General features: G+C 55.1%; 1 protein-coding gene across 1 annotated transcript in view; it reads right to left on the bottom strand.

The window, feature by feature from the left end:
• Positions 1 to 18,544, bottom strand: part of UNC5B (unc-5 netrin receptor B) — a 77,907-nt gene extending 59,363 nt beyond the window's left edge. Inside the window, 1 exon segment of the mRNA XM_021699568.2 lies at positions 18,264 to 18,544. Within this exon segment, the coding sequence (XP_021555243.1) occupies positions 18,264 to 18,342 (79 nt within the window). The 5' untranslated portion in view covers positions 18,343 to 18,544.
• Between the last annotated feature and the right edge of the window lie 3,455 nt (positions 18,545 to 21,999).

Below are 21,999 nucleotides of genomic sequence, written 5' to 3'. Positions count from 1 at the left end.
GGAGGAAGGGCAGTTGGCAGAGCTGGTGGTGACATCACACTCGCGCCCAGCTCCAAGCCTTCCAGCAGCCGGGAGGTCAGCTGGCAGAGCGGGGCACCTCCCCCACCCGCCACGCGCTGAGCTAAGAGGAGCATGGCACTGCCAGGCCCGGGGCCGGGTGCCAGCTCAGATTCCACGGGTTCCTCCTTCCTCCCACACCCCACGCCCCGCCCCCCCCATGGCCGCTTCGCCTCCAGCCCCCCGATTGCGTCTCTGTGCACTTCCCCATGAGCACAAGATTGCTGCTTCTCATATAACACATAAGCTGTGGTGTGAACTTCTGGTAAATGAAGATCTTATTTAAAACTGCATGCTATCAAGGGAGGGGAAGAGACAGGTTCCAACACAGCTCAGCCCTCTTGCCAGGAAAGGGAGGTGCTGGGCTGTGCAAAGAGCCACCAGCGCTCCTGGGAAGTCGCTTGGAGAAAGGCCACAGGGCCCCAGGCACACCCCCGATGGACTGCCCATGAGGGTCAAATAAGGCTACTCTTTCTTTATCTGCGCAGGAGGGGAGGGCAAGGAGGTTCCCCCCAGTGGAGGTTTGGGCTTGTCACGTGGAACACAGAATGGTTTAAACTTGCAGGGCTTTCTAAGAATGGCAGAACTTTGGACCAGAAAGGCCTTGGAGAGGGTTGGATCCTGGGGCCCTCTACCTTAGCGGCACAGCAGATCACCTGGGGTGCTTTTAAGGCTCCCAATGCCCACGCCCAGAGCCTAAGACCAATTAAGTCAGAATCTCTTGGGGGAATCCAGGCAGAGGTGATCCCATCATTCAGTCAAGGTTGAGAACCACTGAGCGGGTCTCTTTTTAACAAGGGGTATGCATCTGAGAGGTCAAAATTCATACGCACAGACTTCTTAAACCAGAACTGCTAGGGGTGAAGGCCAGGCATGGGAATTTTGAAAAAACTCTAGGAGATTCACATGTACAACCCTGATCATTCATTTGCCAAGCACCTGTTCATCGAGGGCCCACTCCGTGCCAGGCACTGTTCTGGGCCCTGCGGGTATGTTACTGGGTGAGTGACACGGCCTGCCTGCGTGGAGTTTCCAGGCTAGAGTGTAACAGATAAAAAATCAGCCAGCACAGAAGTGCACAAATATTCATCCCAGCTCGTAGGAGGTGCTAGAAGGAAAATAAAAGGGGCAGGGGGTCAGGGAAGGACTCTCTGAGGAAGGGACATCTGGGCCAAGACCTAGATGACAGGAAGGAGCATGGGGGGGGTTGGGGGGGACACTCGCGTGGAGGCATCATCTACTGAACGGGGATGGCAGGCTCTTGCAGCTGCAGGGCCCACTCTCATCAGCCCCTCTGTTTACAGGGTCCTGGCTAGACAGGAAATGCTGGGAAAGAGTCAGTCAGTGTCATAACAGCCCTCTTGGGACATCAGGAAATTCTACAGGCTGATGGGCTAAGGGGGATTTTAGAAAACATGCAGCTGAAAGCTGTAAGGGGCCTCAGAGTTCACTGGTTCAAGCCCCCTCAGTTAACAGATGGGGAAACTGAGGCTTAGCAAGAGGCCCTGATTTGCTTTGGTGTGGCATCTCCGCTCTGAAAGGGCTACGTGAGACAGGGACCCCACTACGGAGCCTGCCTGCCGCTGTCAAACCCACTGTCCATCCCTCCTCCCGTCCCTCCGCCCCCAAACTGCTGTTTGTTGCTCTCCATATCAGCGCCCTGTGTGTTCCAGCCAGGTCTAAACCCGTGACACACCCAGGGGGCTTGGGTGGTGGGAAAGTGTGGGCGCCCCCTAATAATTGCTCTGAGGTTAGGGAGGTCCTTCCTCCCACACCAGGAAGCCCATCGAAGGCCAGACAGAATGGTGCCAGATAAGGCTGTGGAATTTGGAATTTAGTGGGATCTGGAATTTCCCTTATAGGAAAGCTGGTCCCAGCTGTCCACCCCTGGTGAATATCCAAGGGAAGGGTATGACATATTCTGGGGAGGGGACAGGTGGCCCAGGTACCAGCGTCAGAGGCCTGATGTGGCAGGGAGGGCAGAGTGGGCAGAGGCAGGGGGCTATCTCAGGAGCATTCCTGCCCAGAAGTAAGCTGGGTCAACCAGGTCACCCTGTGTGTGGACAGACCACTGAACGTGGCCACTGGCTTGCTCTTTGCTCAAGCCTGATTTCCGCCTCTGAATGTGGTGTCGCCAGGAGGGCTAGAGGCCAGGCTGCGGGGCCACCAGCTTCCCCAGGCCCTGAACAGGCGCACACCCCTACCCTCTCAGAGCACTCAGAGCTAAAGCCCTGACAGCTCCTCTCAATCTCTGGCTGAGTTCCCTGGAGGTAAATCCTGGAGGTAAGACAGGGTGCCCTGGAAAGACAATCTAGAACAGTCTAAAATGCTTCTTTTCTTCATCTTTCTCAGCCGTGCAAGGGTGGAAAGGGCCTGATAAGGGTGAAAACTCAGCCAGCCATAAAGCAAGTCCCGAGATAACTTGGGTAAGTCATCCCTCTCTCTCTGCCTCAGTTCCCCCACCTGTAAGAGGAAGTGCGAACACTCGCCCTGATGACCTCCCGGGCTGTTAAGAAGCTGAGATTCACGCGTGAAGGTGCTTTTTGCTTCAAGTGCTCCATGCCTGTGAGCAACGGGCACGGCCTTGACAAGTGCTGAGCAGGCAAGCCAGAAACAGGTCCTCGTGTGCCCCTTCACAAACTCTGCCAGGCCGTGGTTTCTGAGAAGCTCTGAGGACTGACCCTCCCCCACAAGCACTAGGATTCCCTAGATGGCCCCTTGGAAAGGAAGTCCAGGGCAGTGAGGTGGAGATGCTCAAGCACCTGGGAACTTGTTTAGCTGGCTCTTTGCAGCAGTGATCAGCCCCCCAACCCCCACCCCGGGGGGGCGGGGGAGCTTCTGCGAGCACTCTGGTCCAGTAGGCTATGGTGGGAAGGTGAGGAAGACAGCTGACTTCAGGCTTCCAGTGGCCCTCCCCCTGGAGAGGCCAGACCCTCAGCTGGCCCAGCCCTTCCCTCCGCAAGCTGCACAGGACCCAGGGCGGAGGCAAAGGAGGATGCTGTCAAGGGTGTAATAAACGACTTATTGACTGGTAAGCAGAGTTCTCAGGGCTGGGAGCATGACCTTCCGGCAATTATGCCCTCCACTGCCTGCCCAAGGACCCCTCCCTCTCTGTGGAGGCTCAGGTCCAGCTGGGCCCCTTCCCCCCAGACCCCACCCTGACCTGTAGAGGCCTGAGGCCTGCAGACAAGGTGCCCCTGGGGCTGCTAATGTTCCTCCCCATGTGCCCACGTGCAGGTGAGCCCTCTCAGACCAACCCTTAAAATGGCACAGGCTGGAGAGAGAAGGCTGACATGCTGGCTGGGACTGATCTGTGGGAAAAGCCCAGTTCTGCCCATGGGCTCTTTACTGAGACCAGAGTCCCACTGGTGGGGCAGCTGCATTTGACAAGGGTGGCCCAGAGCTCCTGTGCAGTCACCATGCAATCACTCCCTAAGTCACCGCTGTGTAGCCGGCTCTCACGGGGATGTCCGGGGAGGTGTATGTGGGGTAAGACCTGGTCCCAGCGCAGGGCGCAGATGCAGAATGGGTTCCTGGAAGGAACACTGAATTTGGGAGTCCAGAGACTAGGTAACAACCTGACCAGGCTCTGACATAAAATCTGGAAGATTGGGGTGGGTCACTACACTTCCCTGAGCCCCATAAGACCTTCTTCCCAGAGTCCTTACAAGGGCTCAGTGATACTCAATGTGGACGAGAGAACAGGCCCAGAGTAGGAGGGCGGCCACGGCCTCGGAGGGCCTACAACACACCTGGCACACAGATGGAGTGTATGTGGATAGGGCCCTCGCTAATCAAGGTGAAAGCAAACGGGGCAGCCACCTCAGCATGTTTGACAGCTCTAGAAAGAATGGAGGGGTGTGTGCGTGTGTGTGTGTGTGTGTGCGCATGTGTGTGGCAAGCGACTGGAAAAGGAGGCTCCAAGGCTTATCTGAGGCCCAAAGAGCAGCCGGCAGACCCTGTAGGTAAATAATAAATAAAGCCCTTTGCACACACATGAACTGTGACGATGATCCCACTTCCTCTCTGTGAGGCGAGTGGTAGAGCGTTCATTATCCCCATTTTACAGAAGAGGAAATCGAATCCAAGGGGGTTGAAGGGATGTGCTCAGGACCACACGGAGCCAGGAGTCACAATTAATGCCAAGGCAGGGACAGCAGTTGCGCGTCTTGCCCTCTCCCTCTTCCCTGGGAGTAGCACGGGGAACCCATCGCCCCATGAACAGCCCACTGCTTGGACCCGTGAGCAGAGTAGAAGGCGTGTGCATGAGGAAGCAGAGAACATCCAAGCAGCCATGAAAACAGAAAGAGAAGAGAGGTCCGGATCTGGCCTGATCTCACACCCACTTCTCTCTTACGAGAAAGGTAGCATCCTCTAGATACTATTTTGTACTTCCTTTGCAGGTCAGAACATCCTGGGAGTCCCAGCCTCTCGGCTCCCCAACAGTGCCGTCATTGCTGATGTGAGCTTGTGCTGTACGTAGCGAATTGAACTCCTCCTCCAAGGCACTCAGGTGACTTCCAATATTTCGTAATTACAAACAATGTGCGTATGTATTTTTGTATTGATGCAGCTGTACTTGAAGGGAAGAGTTCCAGAAGTAAGGTTGCCGGACCAAAGAAGACAGTATGTAATGCACTGCTGTGAAATATTGGCCGACTATCTATCTGAAGGATTGCACCAAGGAGCGGTTCCACCAGCAATGTCTGCCAAGTGTACATCACACAGCGTCCCAACAGAAGGTGGAGTCCTAAGTTTTAATTTTGTCGAGTCTTATAAAGCGAGAAGTGGTATCTCAGGGTTGTTTTCTTTTGCATTTTTCGAACTCTGAGTTTTAATATATTTTCATGTGTTTGAGGGTCACTTATATCTTGTTTCATGAATTGTCTGTTCATGTCTCTTTTCTTCCTTTTTCTTTTTACCAGGTTTTTGGTCCTTTGTTCCTCAATATTTTAGAGTGCTTTTTGTATGGGGATATTAGTTCTTCGTCTGGGGTATATGTTATAAACATCTCCTGTGAGATGTTTGTCTCCTGGTTTGTCAAATATTTTGTCTTTTGACTAGTTTGGGGTGCTTTACTGTAAATAAAAGTTTTTAATATTTATGTAATAAACATGATCAATTTTTTATTTTATTGCCTCTGGATTCTGAATCATAAAGTTGGAAAGCCTTTCCCACCCCAATGTTACAGAGGAATTCACCCACAGTTTCGTCTACTACTTACATCTGGATCTCCAATCCATTTGGAGTTTTTTTTTTTTTTTTTCCTATGGTGTGAAATGTGAATCAAAGCTTACTTTTTTCCAAATGGCTACCCAGTGGTCCCAGCACTATTTATTTCAAGGTCTGTCTTTGTCCCCATGGGCTGAGATACCATCTTTGTCATATACTACATTTCTTTATGCACTTGGGTCTCATTCTGGAATTTCTATTAGGTTTGACTGGTCTGTCCGACAATTCACGCACCCATGCTGCAGTTTTAATTATGGAGGCGCTACAGTATGTTTTAACATCCGGTAGGGATAGTTTTATCTTGTCATTACCCGTTTTGGGGCCTCTAAGTGATTTCTCTAATCACATTGGCGAATGCTTCTGGCACAGCATTGAAGAGAAGGGATGGTGGGTATCCATGCTTCATTAGTGATCTTAATGGAAAGGCCTTTAGTGTTTGTTTCCCCATTAGATAAGATACTGGCTGTAGGACTAGAGTATGTATATATTTTATCAGGCTAAAAAAAAAAAAAATCCCTTAATTGCTATTTTTTTTGAGTGTTTATACAATGAATGGGTGTTGAATTTTGACCAAGGTTTTTTCAGCATTTATACAGATCATCACATGATTTTGTTTTCTTAGACTCATTAATCTGGTGCATGATATTCATTTGGCATGTTATTAATATGAATGGATTTTGAACCAACCTTGCATTCCTAGAATGACCCAGAGTTGGTCATTCTGTATCATTTTCTTAGGGAAAAAAAAAAAAGAGAATGGAACTGGGTACCAAGGATGACAGTTGGCATTTATAGAACCCTTTCTCTGTCCTCTACATGCATTATTAACTGATTCAATCCTCAAGATTGAAGCTATGGAAGCAGGCTTTATTATTCTCATTTCCCAGATGAGGAAACGGAGACCAACAATGTGGAAGCGGCCAGGCCCACATCATGCAGCTAGCAAAGAAAAAAGACAGGGCTGGATCTTGGATCTCGGTCATAAGTGGGCAGTGTTATTTGGCTGTTACTTAGATGTATGAACCATGCTCATGACGTGATAAAATGGGGGAAAGGGAAGGTCTCTGTAGGAAATGGGGGAGGGTCTGCCCTAACTTCCCGGAAGCTTGAGCTGCCCCCTCGCCCCTCCCCCTTGGAGCCTGGCGGAGGAACTGTGCGAGGGGACTGGCGAGCACGTGGGCCACGTGCTGTCAGCAAGCAGCCCTCGAGGCCTGCCACGTCCCGTCCCCTTCCAACCTCAGCCTTGCTCTGACTTTGCATTCGTGTCTTGGGCTCCGGATGGTGTAAGAGCAGCTCAGAGAAGGAACGCTAGTTCGGGGAGGTGTGGGTTGCCAGGGCATAAAGGGCAGAGAAGAAAACCCTACCCCCTCCACGCCCTGCTGGTCCTGCCTGCCCTGTTTTCTAAGAACGGGCAGCCGGCCGAGGGATTATGTAAGTTCTGGTGGACATGGCAGATGGTGAACTGGCTCAGACACATCAAAGCCGGCACTGACACTAACCTTCCCTGACGTGGCACCCTGGCCTCCTCTGCTCTGGGGTGTGCAGCATGGAGAGGGGTGGGAAGAGACCCAAACTCTGTCATGTAGCTCAAGAGCCATGGCCAGCCAGGCTAGGGGAGAAGCCAGGGCCCACCAACCAGCAGGAGGTTCCAGCCAGGAAACCAAATGGTGGGCCCTCCCTGCCACCCAGCAAACAGCTCTCACAGGAACCGCATAGTCTGAGGGACAACAGACCCTACTCTGCCCGCCTCCTACCTCAGATCAGCTCCTCGGGTTTGGAGAACAGTTTCCAAAGCATCTCTCTGGGTGTTTTCTCCTTTGGCCCTACCTGACATGCCACTTCTTTTATTCCTTTTGCTGATGGGTAAACCAAAGCTCAAAGAGGGTGAGTGAGTTCTCTGTCACAGAGTTGGCTTTAGAGCTGAAGTTTCCAGATGTCTAGTTCAGTGCTCCTTCCAAATGCATATGATCATGCAGGCTTCTCCCCTCGCTGTAACCCCAGGTGGATCACTAAGTCCCCAGCAGGCCACCCTGAACCTTATGTCTGATATTCCCTTCAAAAGGGGACTACTAGAAAGAAGCGAGGGCTGAAACCAGCAGATTGCAGATGGATTTCTTCCTGGGTAGAAAGAAAAGGAAACCAGCTTTTACTAACCATGCCCTATCTTGTTTGGTCTCCCCAACAACCAGTTGGGGCTCCTTTTTTTACAGTGAGGAGGTGCAGGCTTGGGGAACTATAGTTAGTGACCGAGACAGGATTTGAACCCAGGTTTCTAATTCTAGGGCAGACCCTCTTCATTTGGACAGAAGAGGGCACTGAAGCCCAGAGAGGGAAAGGGACTACCTCAGTGCCACATAGCAGATTAGCTGTGCAGATCGGATTAGAATCCAGGCTTCCCAGTCCTTAGCTCAGGGCTCTTTCTGCTGTTGTCTCTTCTGAGTCTGTGCACGTGTGTACAGAAGTGGGGTGCGCCAGCCGGAAAATATGGGGCCAGATCAGATTTGCAGCAGGGTTCACGGTGCCTAGCAGCCCTGGCTGTCTGGCTGCTAGGTAGGAATTCCAGCTCAGCCTGTGATAGGGGCTCCTGGCAAGAACCAGTGGGTGCCCAGCTGGGAGGGTGGTACTGGCCAGGCCTACCACTGCCTTGGCCAAGGGCCCAAGGGGGTTGAATCTCCCAGGGAGGCTCCCTGAATGTTAGCACTGAACACAGTGCCAGGGAGAACCTGGCTCAGTCAGACCCTGCAGCCAAAACTGCTCCCCTGCACCAAATCCAGCTCCTGCCAAGGAACTGGTGGCAGTTGCTACGGAGGGCTGAGGGCTGCGGTCAGACCCTGCCCACAGGCCTTCAAAAAATAGCCCCTCAGCCCACACATAGTCCCAGGCCCCAGAGCTCATGTGCATGCAACAGGCATTCTCATGAGCCACCATGAGAAGGCAAGCTGGAGGGGAATGATCAATGGGCTTGGGAATGCAAGTAGGAAACAAACATTTTACAAGGGCCTGGGCAGAAGGCGCTTGATGACGATACTTGGTTAATTCTTTGTGGCTCCCCTGGACTTAGCGAATAAACTCTCTCATACCTGGGGGCTCTGACCATTGAAGACTTGGCTCTGACTTTCATCACGTCTGGTACATAGTAAGACAGAAGCAGAAGAGAATGAAGGGAGGAAGGTAGGCAAAGACGGAGAGGATGCAGGCAAAGCAACCAGAATGTCCTGATTCTTTGGTTACATCCACAGCAGCAAGCCCAAAGCACAGTAGGGACTGAATCATAGCAACAACCTGGGTGAATAAGGCCTGACCGTGAGTTCTCATTCATCCATTCTACAAGTGTTTTATCGAGCACCTTCTATGCACCAGGGACTGCGCTGGGTGCCAGGGACGTGCAAGGGAGCAAAATCATACCCAGTCCCCTAGTCACCTAGTGTCATAGCTGCTCTTTCATTACCTAGTTGTTCAACCCCATCCTGCCTCCACCCAGGTCCCCAGGGCCCTGGCTCAGTGACAAGGAAAGGGAAGAGTGGGAGGCTGCCCCATGCAGTACTTGTCACCTGGTCCTGGGTCACTGCTCACGCTCTGAGTCTCGCTCTGCCCTACTGTGTCACAGAATGCCCGAAGGTGGGATGGGGGAAGGAGCCAGGAACAACTTTCCTGGAATTTCTGACTCAATTTATTGTAAGCTCGGCATCCTCCATGGGTGCTCAGGCCCCAGGCTGGGCAGGCGGGCGCCTCTGATCGCATTACGGAGCTGCTTTCCTTCAGCTCTGTCTCCTGATTCCAGTAATGCCTCTAGATGCCATTCGAGGCCTCTGGGGGTTGCAGGCTCCTGGGTGATCTCAGTAGATGTTCCTCCCAGACCTCGGGGATGTCTCCTGATACCCACCAGCCCTAGGTGAGCCCCAGGGACCAAAATGGGCAGGCAGCCTCCCTCTTTCTGCCCCTCTCCCTGGCTCTCTGGTCAACCTGGAAGCAGCCACTCTCTGTCTCCTTGCTCTCCTGCCCAGAGATGTCCAGGGAGAAAAGGCAAGGCACAGCCCCCACCAGGGGTCAGCCAGATCAGGGTGGGGGAGAGGCAGGAAGGAGGGAAGGCAACAGAAGTCAAGAGAACCTCCTCTGTGCCAGGATCACATGTGCCATCTCACAGCACAGCGCTGCCCAGTGAAGGGGGCAGGTCACCTCGCAGGTGGGGATGCGCGGGTCCAGAGACACTGAGCCACCTGGCCCAGGTCCTCAGTGAGTGGGGTGGCAGTTGCTACGGAGGGCTGAGGGCTGCTTTAATCCCAAAGCCTGGCTCTTTCCACAGTACCAAGGGACCTCTAGCCCCAGAATTCTTGTTGTACCAGATGATCAGATCCAAGTCAGTGGCTGATTTAGCAATTTGTTTCCTGGGTGGATGAGCCAGATGTTCCCACCCCCATGCCCTCACAAATATACCCCTAAAAGGGATGCCCTCTCTGCCTCCCCAAACTCTGCTCATCCTTCAAAGGCCAAACAACACCCTCCCTCCAGCAGGAAGCCCTCCCTGACCAGCCCTGCAGGCCCACAGGAGGCTTCTCACCACAGCCTCAGCACTTCCTGTTGTACCACAAAATACGTGGCATCAGTAATCACGATGCTGATGAGGATGGTGAATGTCACTGAGCACCTGAGAATGTGTGACGCACCTGTTTGTATTACCTCATTCTTCCCCACAGCAATCGGATGCAAGCCGGGTTATCAGCAGTTCCATCTTACAAACGAAGAAACTAAAGCTCGGAGATGGTAGGCCACTCGCTCCAGGACACGCAGCCAGATGGGGCCCCAGCCAGGATTTGGCCCAAGTGGTCTGACTGCACGGCCTGCCCTCCAAGCAGCGCACCGGATCCCTCCTGGGCCACCTGTGAGAGGGCTCCTCTCTGCCGCACCGTCTCCCTCACTCTCGCACCCCAGCAGCACGCACCGGGCACATGGCTCGGGCCTCAGGAAGCGACATGAGTCAATTCAAGGGTCAGGCCCCTGCTTTACCCTCCTTCGTCTGTAGAGCCCAGTGCTTGCTCGGGTTGAAAGAATATATGCATGTGCACTGAGTTTCAGGGCTGGGCTGGTGTTCCGACAGGATCCCTCCTTCCCCACCTGCAAGATCAGCCACCCTCCACCCCTGCAAAATGAAACAGTGAATGGTCTGACTCGGTCTGAGAGTGTGTTCCCCCCACCCCCTCCACAAGGCCCCCCGCTGAGGCTTGCTGGGGCTGGAAGGGTGGGGGACTGAGTGCCTCTTCTCTCGAAGACTCCGGCTGCCTCTGCCAGTGGGGTCCTTCTCTGCCCCTGGGCCCTGCTTGGCATCTGGGGTTCCCGGCCTCTGAGACAGGAGACACTTACGGAGCAAGAAAATGGGACTGAAGTTCCGAAGGGTGATTTATGGCTTCAGAGAGAGAGACCCAGGGCCACATAATGCTCACAAGGGCATTCCAGTCGATATATTGACTTTCTAGAGGGGCCTCTATAAACACAAGTGGTTCTGGGACTCAGCTACCTCTGTCTCTTGCTGGCCGCTGGGGCCTCTTGAGATGGAACTAGACAAAACAAACAAACAAAAAGCAAAAACAAACAAAAAAAAACCAGAAACAAAAACCCGAGGCCCCTAAAGGTCATCCTTCCACCTTTCCCCACCCCAAACTTCCAGAAGGGGAGACCAACCAGGACCCAGAGGGGAAAAGGTAGCTGTCATACAGCAGTAGAAGAACAAACACTAGAGTCTCCTAACTCCTAGGCCAGGAGCTGCTGGGCCTCCAGGCCCTAAGCCTCCTTCCTCTCTCCTCGCCCCTGCCCCTGGAGGAAGTGATACTTTGGTATCACAGGGCTGTCTCCACACTAGTGCTTTATCATAATCAGGTCATGTGATCCTTAAAACAACCCCACGAGGATGGTATTACTACCCCCACTTTCCAGATGAGTCAATTGAGGCACAACACAGTTAGGTGGGCCGCCAAGGCCACAGTTATTAAGTGGTAATGCTGGAAGGCTACATTAACCTCCTCGAAATCCCAGTCAGCCCTGCCACGCACCCTCCGTACCTGCAGCTGAGGCCTTGGAGAGGGGCCTCTGTGAGGAGGGGTGGCGTAGAGGCGCTGGGGGCTCCTACAGGAAGTAATGACAAACAAGCCTTCCCCCTCTGACTGGCTCGCAGTAGCTCTTGGGCCCAGGATTCTGTCCTTCCCTCCTTGTCCACTCTGGTGGGGGCATGGCAGAAGACACAGGAGGATACCACCCCATGCTCCCACCCCCAGCATAATGCCTACTAGTGCGTAACAAGTATTTTCTGGGCTCCCTCCATCTTCGAGAGACACAGGGAGAGAATCAAAGAGTCAGATAGCTTTTCCTCTCCAGCTTCCACCCAGGTCCCAGCCTACAGTCAGAGGCAGTTGAGGGTCAGTTCCCCAAGGTGCACCCCTTCAGATGAGGCTGGGAGGCCCAGGAGTGGAAATGTGACCAGGGGTGCCTGACCAAGGACTGGGCTTGCCCAAGATGGTAGCTGAGCAGATGCCAACAGGGCCAATTTTCTGAGAGTGGGAGAGGTCTGGGGCTGGGCACCCCTGCCCAGGTACCCCAGCTAGCTAGCCCCCACCCTGTCTTTTCAGGACAGGCTCTTAGAAAGACCTGAAAAAGAGAGAATCAAGGTCTGACTCCCATCACCCCTTCCAGGAAGCCCCAAGGCTAAGAAAGTTCGCTCTTTGCTGGGTTCCCCCTACATACACTGATGCTGCCCTCACTTGGCATCTGAGACTCTCTGAAGGTCATCCCAGTTATGAAGTCGACATCAGCATCCAGCATAGTGACCACCCGGAGGGTTGGGGCCAGGACTGCTCTGGATCTGACCTGGGTCCCAGGTCAGCTTCCTACGTGGGCCTCCTCCTCCCCAGTGGGGTTCTTACAAGGACCAAGTGAGGTCCCGGGTTTTATAAACTAAGGCACTATGCCCCAGCACTGGGGCTGTGACTTTCCTGTAGGTCTCCCTGGTCCACAAAGGCACATCTTTTATCCTACAGCGCTAAGGATGGCAGTCAGTATAGGCAGAAGTGGGAAAGCAGAGGGACTCTTGGTGACCAAGGAAGTGGTAAGGACAGTGAAGTATGGCTCTCGTGTGTGTCTGTGTGCACGCGTGGCCACCTTCAATTGCTTCCACTGAGAGTCCCAGCCGCAGCCATGCCTGTTTACGTTGCTTTCCAGGAGGGATGCCACTCACTCAAGCTCTGCCTGCCTCTTCCCTAGCAAATTCCAGAGGAGACCCTATTGCCCCTAGAGGGCTGCACCATGAGCCTGACCCAGGTCAGAGAGCTGATCTCCAAATCACGGGTGCCGCCACGGGTTCTTGGGCCACGGGTTCTTGGTAAGCTGGAAGTTAACTGCAGGCGACCCGAGGACTCAGACCCTGGTCCTGGGGGCCATCAGTCAAGCTTCTGGACTGGCTTTAGGACCTATCTAAGGCTGACCTTCCTCCCTCTGGAGCAGCAGGACCTGTCCTATCTGCCCTCAAGGGAGGGGGTGGGGTGGGGGTAAGACAGGACCACAATGACACCTGGCCTCTGCCCTTCCAACTCCAGAACTTGGACCAAATCCTGCCCACAACCCCCAGCATGGAGCAAAGTAAGTTCTCCTTAGTGCTGAAGGGCAAATGACCTGGGTCCCATCAGGAAGAGACATCCCCAGCAGAATACAATGGATGGAGCTTCTCCTGCCTGGTGGTGACTCACTGTCCCCACACCACACATACCTATTTATACGCAAACACACCACAGCTGTGCCCATATGCACACTGCACACGCCTCCACACACGCAAACACACGTAGCCACCTATCTCACACCTACCAACATACAAAAGGCAGAACCCTCACGGACACATCTATTCGTCGTCCTGCCCCTTCATCTCCATAACCTAACACCCTAACGCAACACCACACCTACCCTCACCTCCCACTGCACACTCCCACCTCTGCCCACCTCCTTAATAGACATTCTCACCCCCCCCACCCCTGCAACACGCATACTCCTTAATACACACTCTCACACCCACAGCCTGCCTTCCCCCGGGCCACGCGGTGCAGGGAAACTTGTGAGGTGCTAGGGGCAGCCTGTTCTGGGAGGTGAGGACGGAGGCTGGGCGCCAAGGCGTTGGAGCTCCGGGAGCTCCAGCAGACGGATTCAACTCTGCGCAGGAGGGGAGGGAAGGGGATGCAGGGAAGGGTATGCAGGGAGAGAGGGAGGAGGAGAGGGGGACACGGAGGGGGGCAGTGAGGAGGAGAAAGGGGTGCTGGGGGGCGCAGGGAGGAGGAGATAGGGGTGCTGGGGGGCACAGGGAGCAGGAGAGAGGGGTGCGGGGGGGGCGCAGGGAGGAGGAGCGGGGGTCCAGGTGCGCCGCCCCAGGTAAGCAAGGCCGGGGCGGTGGCAGCGCGCCCACCCCCGCGCGGGGAGGCGCTAATCACAGTTGGGCTGCGCGGCCGGCAAGGGTCAACTGGGGCGCTACCAGCACCCGGCCGCTTTCGGAGAGAAGGAACGGGGAACAAAAGGGGTGGGGGAGCGGGGACGCGGCTGATTTATGCGCGCACTTCAGCCTGTGTTCTCGCTGCCCTTAGCGAGAAAAAAACCGCGGCCGGAGAGGAAGGGGCGCGGCGGGACCTGCCCGGTGGGGGCGCAGCGGCGGCGACGGCACGGGGCCGAGTGCGAATCCTGCACGCCCGCCCAACTCACAGCCCGGAGCCCAGGCCAGCTCCGGGACGCCTGGCTCCCCAAAGTGAGTGTCGGGGTCCGGAGACATACCCCCAGGCGCCCGGAGCCCTGGCTGAGCGCAGGCCCATGGGCGGGGGGACGGGAGGGGCGCGCCAGCCCCAACTCGGTAAGCAAATCCAAGGGGCCCTGCCCCGATGCCCTGGACCTTCCCGAAACGGCCCTTCCTCGTATTATTCTAATTACGGTATTGTAAATTTCCCTTTAAAAAAATTAAGACAAGAAACAGAAAAGCCCAGAAGGCACTTGTTTGGTTTCATTTTGCCTTCACAGCTTGAATGACTCGGTTTGTGGAAGCTGTTTAGGAAACTGGTGAGGAGGAGGAGAAGGAAGAGGAGGCCAGGAGAGGCTCCGGCTGTGGCCTCGGATGCCCAGGGCCCCTTCCCTTCTGTCGCCGGGGGTCCACCCAGCCAAGGGGGCAGGGTGTCTCTACTCCTCAGTCCCAACCCGTGACCCCGCCTCTCTCCCTTTCCTACAGGCCTCGGTGGGCTTCAAGGGGTCTCCATGCAACCCCAACTGCAGGGCTGAGGGTCAAAAGAACATGCTGGGGGTGGGAGCAGGGCGCTCCAGGACGGACCATTCAGAATCACTAACCTTACTCTCCAAGCACTTGGAAGGAGGGGGTCCTTCTCTACCCTCATTCTCAAAGTCCTAGGCAGCCCACAGCCTCCTTAGAAGACAGTGGTGAAGAGGGCAAGGGGAGATGGGAAGGTCTCATCTTAGACCTGACAGCCAGAAACTCAACAACGTGGGTGGGGAGGCGATGGGCTCCCCAAAACTTCAAAATAAAAGGTAAAAATATATTCTGCTCTACCTGTACAAATGAAGGGAGAGCTTTAAAATGTAGAGCCAGGTAGTTCCGCAGCCCAAGGGAGCTTGGCTTGTGATTTCTCTCATCTAGGGCAGATTAGGACCAGGGTGGAGCTGCCTTTGGCCACTTGGCTAGTCTCAGGCCTTACCTCCGACCTCTGGCCCAGCCCTGTTCCACCAGTCTGGGGTCCGCGTTCCTGACTCTGCCTCTCCCCCCCCCCATGCTGATACAAGTCCCAGTCTGACCTAACTATCAAACAAACCTTATCTTTAGCTGCCTGCTTACCCTCGGGCCTCAATTCAGCAGCTCAGTGCCAGACCCATGCTGGCCAGTCTGCAGCCCAGCGGTAGAAAGGAGCCAGAACCAGCCTGAGGTTTGTGAGGCCCGAGTTCAGATCCCAGATCTATCCCTGAGTCCCCATGTAACCCCCCGGACATGTCAGGGCCTGTCCCAAAGCTTCAGCAGTTAAATAAAGGGGTTGGAAAAGGGGAATTGTTTTGTCCTCTGGAATTCCCAGTTGGGGGCGGGGGGCGGGTTGGAGAGAGGAGAGAGGGAGGGGAGAAATTACCTCCGAAATTTCTCCCCTGTAGTGATACTTTCACTTTAATGAGAAAGCGCATTAAGACACTCTTGATTTTCCATTTGTTTGAGATGGGTGTTTGCTATAGCGTGGAGGGAGACACAGGATGGGCACTGCACCACACCCACACACATGCACACACACACCTGCACACACAGCAGAGACACTGGGAAAACTCTGATTTTAATTGCATCTTAAAAAGAAGTGTTATCATGATACCACGGTCCCTTCTCAACCACCCCAGTCAGAGGCCAAGGCAAGACTCTTTAAAAACTCCAGGAAAGCTAAGGGGTGGGGTAAGAGGATCCTCAGGGCTGACCGGGCTTTTGAAGTGGCCTCTGCTGGCCAGTCACTTGCTGACACCTCCTTCTAAGGATCTGGGGTTTTATGGTTCTGGGTTTGATTTTTCCACCATCAAACTTTATGGCTGAAAAATCCTCAGTGCTGTAAAGGGAGCTCATCCCCATATCCACTAGGGAGGGGGGTGAGGGAAAAGAGACAGAAGTGGCTGCCACCTGACGGGAGCTTGCACACCCTCTAGAAAGAGCCCCCCTCTGTGGAGACAGCCTTGTCTCCCTCAGCTTGATATAAGCCTCAAGGCAGAGGTGGATGGGGCCACGAGGAGGAGTCCAGTGTGACCTGAACCAGCCTGGCTGTTAGAAAGGAACAGCCCTGCATTCAAGTCCACAGTCTGTGGTCAAGTGAAGGCAAGATATGAGGAAAGCCAACATTCTGGCCTTGGTTTTCCCCATCCATGAAATGGGACTCACTGGGCAGACCCAAAGAACATTCTGAAAGATGTTCTGTGCCTGTGGCATTAGAAAAACGGGCTGCGTAGGAGGAAGGGGCATGTTCTCCCTCCTGAAGGCAGATTTCTAAGGGCTTCACATTCTGGGCAGAGGGATGACTGCACGCCGACCCCACCAGTTGGCCCCTCTCTAGGCTGGTGGGCAGGCAGCCCCTGCAGTGCTAAGTAATGAGCACAATTCCAACACGGGTTCTGCTCACTAGTGAGAAATCAAAGCCCGGTATTAGAGGCCATTTCTGGCTGGGCTCCGTTTGTGCCCAAAGCCATCAAAGCCCTGGGCCTGGGGTTTCCTCTGGGGAAGGTGGGGACTGGATGCTTTGTTAAGCAGGGAAGGCAGGCCACCCCCAGCCTCCCCAGCTGAACCTGGCCCTAGAGAGCTCTAGGCCAACCAGTCTTGTCTTCTTCCTGCCCAGCGGAGGCCCTCCCCCCACCCTCAGTAACCTCAGTATTTATTCCTGATCCCATTGCTGGGCTGGTTCTAAAAGAGTTTCTCAAGCCCCAACCCTGCCCAAGTGCCCTTTACAGAGACTTCACCCTACCCTTCAATCACCTCCCCTCAAACACCCTCAAACCAGAAACCGACACCCCAGCCCAGCAACTCCCACATTCAACTGCACTCTTTAAAACAAGGTTGGTCATTCAGCAGCCTGCCCCCTCCCCCCATCATTACCTTCCAACTTCAAAACACTGCTTTACATACCTGAGTCTGCCCAAATCGTAATTAACTTGGATCAAATGATTGTGTCGTAACTTTACAACAGAGGGCTGGAAAAAAAAAAAGCGGAGGATGTGCTAAAACCAAGCCCTCGCTCCTAGGCCGTGGGAATCATTAATTCCAGAGTGAGGAATCTTTGGCTATTGGGGTGTACGTGGGGGGCGGATGCCAACATCCCAGCGAAAGGTGGCGGGGGTGGGCTGCGTCACCTCGTCTACTTTCTGCGCCAGCTTTCCTGCCCCGTTCTCAGCCTCAACTCCGAGGACTCCGTGCAGGACGCCCCCCGACCTGCACCCCACCCTGCCCCGCCCCGGGAGCCAAGGTGTCCAGCGGCCGCCGCCAGCCCACCTACTTGGGTTCCGGCACCAAAGAGAGGTTGGCTCGCCTAGAAGACGCAACCCAGTCAGCGACGCGGGGCCCAGCTACAGACGAGCAAGAGGCGTACACAACCAGGGCGAGGGAGTGGTGGTGGTGGTGGTGGTGACTTTATTTTAGGAGCCCACCAACCCCCTTAAGTCATCTTGCAGGCCCACCGTAGGCAAGCGCATCTTGTCTGCTCCCTGGACGGGGGAGAATGTCAGTGACCCATTTAAAAGGGAACTTGGCAGGATCATTATGTACTCCCCCCCCCCCCCCGCAACACACACACACACCAAACCCCAGAAAAAATCCTTCCAGACCGGATCCTGCGGTCGCGGGGCAAACTGTACGGCAGTATTCAGCCCTTCCCCCTTCTATAGCCAAAGCCCTTCAAGCCGCCTCCCCCGGCTCGCGGAGCCGACCCGCGCTTCCCGTGCTCCGCAGGTCTCTCGCTCCCTCCCGTCTGCGGATTCCGGTGGGTGCAGCGCGTAGGAGCTTGGGAAGAGCCGGGAACCACGACTAGGAAGTTGCCGGCGAAAGGCAAGCAAGCACACACCTGGCCCGAGCAGCAATAGTCTTTTCTATCTTTTCTCTTTTTTTTTGCCGCAGCCGTGCGCGGGGAGCCCGGGGTCCCCTGGAGGCCAGTCCTCCGGGAGAAGCAGACCCCGACTCGGACACCCACTCCAAGGAAAAGAAGCGATCCCTTCTAGGAGGGGGTCAGGGGAGGCAGGAAGCTTACTCTGAACCACCTGGCAGGCGCCCCCAGCGAGGTGGCTGCGCCATCGACCACTTTGGTGGGGCGGAGAAATCTACCTTCTAACTTGGGTGCCCTTGCGCTTTCCCTGTGCACACCGACGCGTGATGGACCACTTCAACTTCGGGACAGACTAGGGCGCAAAGGTCCCCTATACCCCCGCCCCCATGCCCGATCGCTCCCTACCTGCTTGGCTCAGCCTCGGGTCCCAGCAGAGCAGCAGCGCCAGCAGCAGCGCGCCCCGCGCTCCGCTCCGGGCCCACATGCTCCCGCGGCCAGGCTCGGGCGCCTCTCCCCCGGCGCTCTCTCCCTGGCCCCAGCCTCGCCGCCGCCGTCTCCGCCGCCGCCGCCTCCTCCTCGCCGTCCTCCCCGGCGCCCGGCCGCGCCAGCCCGTGCCCTCCGTGGGGGCAGCGGCAGCCACGCTGCGCAGAGGGCTGCCCGGCGCTCGGAGCGCAGTGGGTGCCCAGAGCCCGCTCTCCAACTAGGCTCCGGCGCGCCCCTCTCGCGCTCCTCAGGCTCTGGGGCTCCGAGCGCTCCCCGGGCTCCCGCGCCCTGGCTTCGAAGTTACGCGACGGAAGGTGAATGCACTCAGCGGCCCTCGCAGCGGCTGGCCCTGCGCCGTCAGAACCCCCGCGCGCGCCTCTCTGCGCCCCGCCGCTGCCCGCGGCCCCGGCGCCCTAGTCGGCCCCCGCCGCCTGCCACAATGCCGAGCGCAGCCGCTCGCTCGCCCTAGTCAGTCCGCGAGCAAAGGGGGACGGCGCGCGGCCGGGGCGGGGCCTGGGCGGGCGAGGGCGGGGTTGGCAGGGGGCCCCCGGAGGGGGGAAACCGACGGCCACCTGGGCGGTGCCGCTGCTTGAGCTGGGGGCCTTTGGCGGGGCGGGGTGGGGGGGTGGGGGTCCTCGCAAGATGCTGGGCCTGGCGAGTTGGAAAACCCGGCCACTGGAAAGCATCTGGAAACGGAGTCTGCCCAATTTTCTTTCCCAAAAACTAAGGAAATGTATCTAAGCTCTCCTTTGGCTTGGCGCTGTTGGCTTTATCATCTGCTTAAGTTGACGACTCTCACTTTTGGCTTCCTTGGTCTGTATTACGTCCCTATGCCTTCAGCCTGTGGAGGTGTTTCCAAAAAAGACTCCCTAAATGGGAAAATCTCAAATACTCAAGTCCTGGTTAGGCTGGGGCTTACAGCTATGTGAAGGTGGGTACAGATGTGGATCATCCTGGATGGCTCTGCAACCTTAGGCAGAACTGTTTACCAGACCCCTCTAAACCTCCTGTAGCACTTTAGGTGCTAATGTTAAAAACCTGCCCTCCAAGGGACAGTGGGGCAGAGGGGAGAGGAACAGCCTTTGGGCTCTGCTCCTCACCTTCTGTGTGACCTTGAGCAAGTTACTTAACCATTCTGACACTCCCTTCATCATCATCTAAAATAGAGAAAAATTATAATTATCTCATAAGGGGGTGTAGAGTTGAATGAAAAAAGTATGTATGGAAACTGCATAAACGTCAGTAATCTCTCTTTCCAAGATCTCGCCTCCCTGCCAGTCTAATTTGTGGGGGAAAGTCCTGGCCACCCAAGGGTGGGCTAGAAGACATATGGAACTAGGTGGAGTTTGAGGGATGGTAGTGTCTTGAGATTGAAACACAGAGATGTCAGGAGGGGTGAGCCAGCTACACTGGCAAAGACCTGTGCCCCAGGAAAGGGGTTAAGCACTTTGTATGCGTTACCTGAGTTAGTCCTCACAACAACTCTGAGTTATACCAATTGTATCCCCATTTTATAGATAATAGAATGGAGGCAGAGAGATGTAAAGTCATTTGCTCAAGATCGCACGGCTTTGTGAAGGGGGCAGGGGAGATGGGATTGGAAAGAAACTCTCTGAGCTGGGGAGCATCCACCCTACCCCTCCTCTGGGGCTGCACTGGGCAGCCAGCAGGAATGCCTCTCCCCCTTAGCTCTGATCTGTTCTCTACTTGGGATTTTTCTGGAGCTGAGATCTAGAATCGCTCCTCAAATACGAGTGCAGTGGGCTGCTTCAGGAAGGGGTGAAAGAATTCAGAGGTTGGTCCAGTCAGGCCCAGGAGCCAGTAGGGGATGGGCTGGAAGAGGGCCAAGTGTCCCCAGGGATGCTTCCTAGATGGGAGGAGAAAGGACTTGGGGACCGACCCTGCAGGCTGGAAGGGGACCTGGTAGGAGCAGAGAAGCAGTAAGTATTGCCCAATATCCTCCTCCCCACACAGTCCCGCACAGGTTGGGGTCTGGAGCATCTGGGGCAGGGTGCTTGTAGTCAGCCCCCTCCCCTGCCCTCTCTGGCTGGGTATTCAGGATCAGGAGGATGGATCTGGGTGGAGCAGGACTCCCTGGGAAGAACTTTGGCCAACTGAGAAAGGTCCCTGTGGGCAAAGGTAGTTGGGTTATTTTTGGCTTGGCCCAGGACAGCTGGCAAGGGCGGTGGATGAGAGTCAATAACTCATCACACCAAGCCAACTGCACGCATCCACACAACTACAAGCGTACATACATACACAGACCCCTGGACACCGTTACAAGCACTCCTCGCCGAGAGACACCTACAAAAGTATGCATAGGTAAACGTGCAGCAAAGACCCACAGGTGCAAAAGGACCCTCCTAGAAACACTTACAAGTAGGCATCCAACTGCACAGAAAACCATATACCTAAGACAAGGGACCCCGCAAAAAGCACACACGTACCCTGTGTCACAGACACAAACACATACACAGACATACACCTCCAAAAGCACAAATATACTCTCAAGAAGATGACACTAAAGACAAATTGATACTTAGATACCTAACTTCCTGGAGGAAACACATACAGGAACACAGGTACCAAGACCCACTGCTGACTGTCATCCCCTGGATTCAGACACATGGTCAAGGACACTATGCTAAATAACTCAGCAGGGACCTCAGCAGAAACATGGCATGCATGCGGGGACCACAGGGCTGGTGCTGGTGCCCTCCCTTTCTCTCTCTCTCTCTCTCTCTCTCTTCATCAGAGGCCAGTGGGAATTGCAGATTTTTCCAAAAACTACAGTCCTCTGGACTTGCTGTTCAGCCAGTAGTTGCACCAGGTAGGCCCTTCTAGTCCAATGTCAGGTTTTATGACTTTGTTTAATTCCTGGCAGCAGGGAAGGGGGGATGGGAGGGCAAGCAACAGAAGAGTGGTTATTTATTTCCCCCTCTCCTGCAGGTGTCTGCCCCACTTTCCTCCCCAGCCTAAAAACTCTTTCAACTCTTAAAATATGCCTATGGAGACTGGGGGGAGGGTCCCGGGCCCTGTTTTCCCTCCAGGACTCCAGCATCAGGGTGGGGAACTTAGTACACTGGGGATCCCTCCGAATTTCCCCTGCCCATCTCCCATGCTGTAACAGTGTGAGTGCTGGTCCTCAGCCAGGGCCAGGGAAAGGACTTCAGAGGGAGTCATAATACCCTGAGCCCACACCTTTTCCTAGGATGGGTGAAGAGCAGGCAAGGCCCAGGCCCTGGGATGACTCATTGGAGTAACTGGATTAAGAATTACCAAGGTGTTCCCAAACCCAGTGCTATCAGACTCACAGCAAAGGTGTCCTGCTGTGAGTTAAGGAGGGGGAGGTGGTGGGCTGCTTAGAGTCAGGGCCCCTCCTTTCCGGATTATCATTATATATCCAGCTTGGAAGACCTCATCCTGCACACAGTAGGCCTACGATCAATATTGGTTGAGCGGAAACATCAACCAGGCTGGAAAAAGAGGGGTTAATGAGCAAAGGGCCCCTAGCCTTGTCAACGAGCCCTAGAAGGAGCCTCTCACCTCCCCCTCCATTTCCTGGGGGCTTGGGGTCTGGGGCAAGGAGGTGGGGCTGCCTTCCTGAAACACAGCTGCTTTGAAACAGCCCCAGAGCCAGTTCTAACACTTAGTGGGG

Source organism: Neomonachus schauinslandi, chromosome 6 (assembly GCF_002201575.2).
Source record: "Neomonachus schauinslandi chromosome 6, ASM220157v2, whole genome shotgun sequence".
NCBI classification, from domain to species: domain Eukaryota; kingdom Metazoa; phylum Chordata; class Mammalia; order Carnivora; family Phocidae; genus Neomonachus; species Neomonachus schauinslandi.
This window is presented reverse-complemented; position numbering and strand designations above follow the sequence as displayed.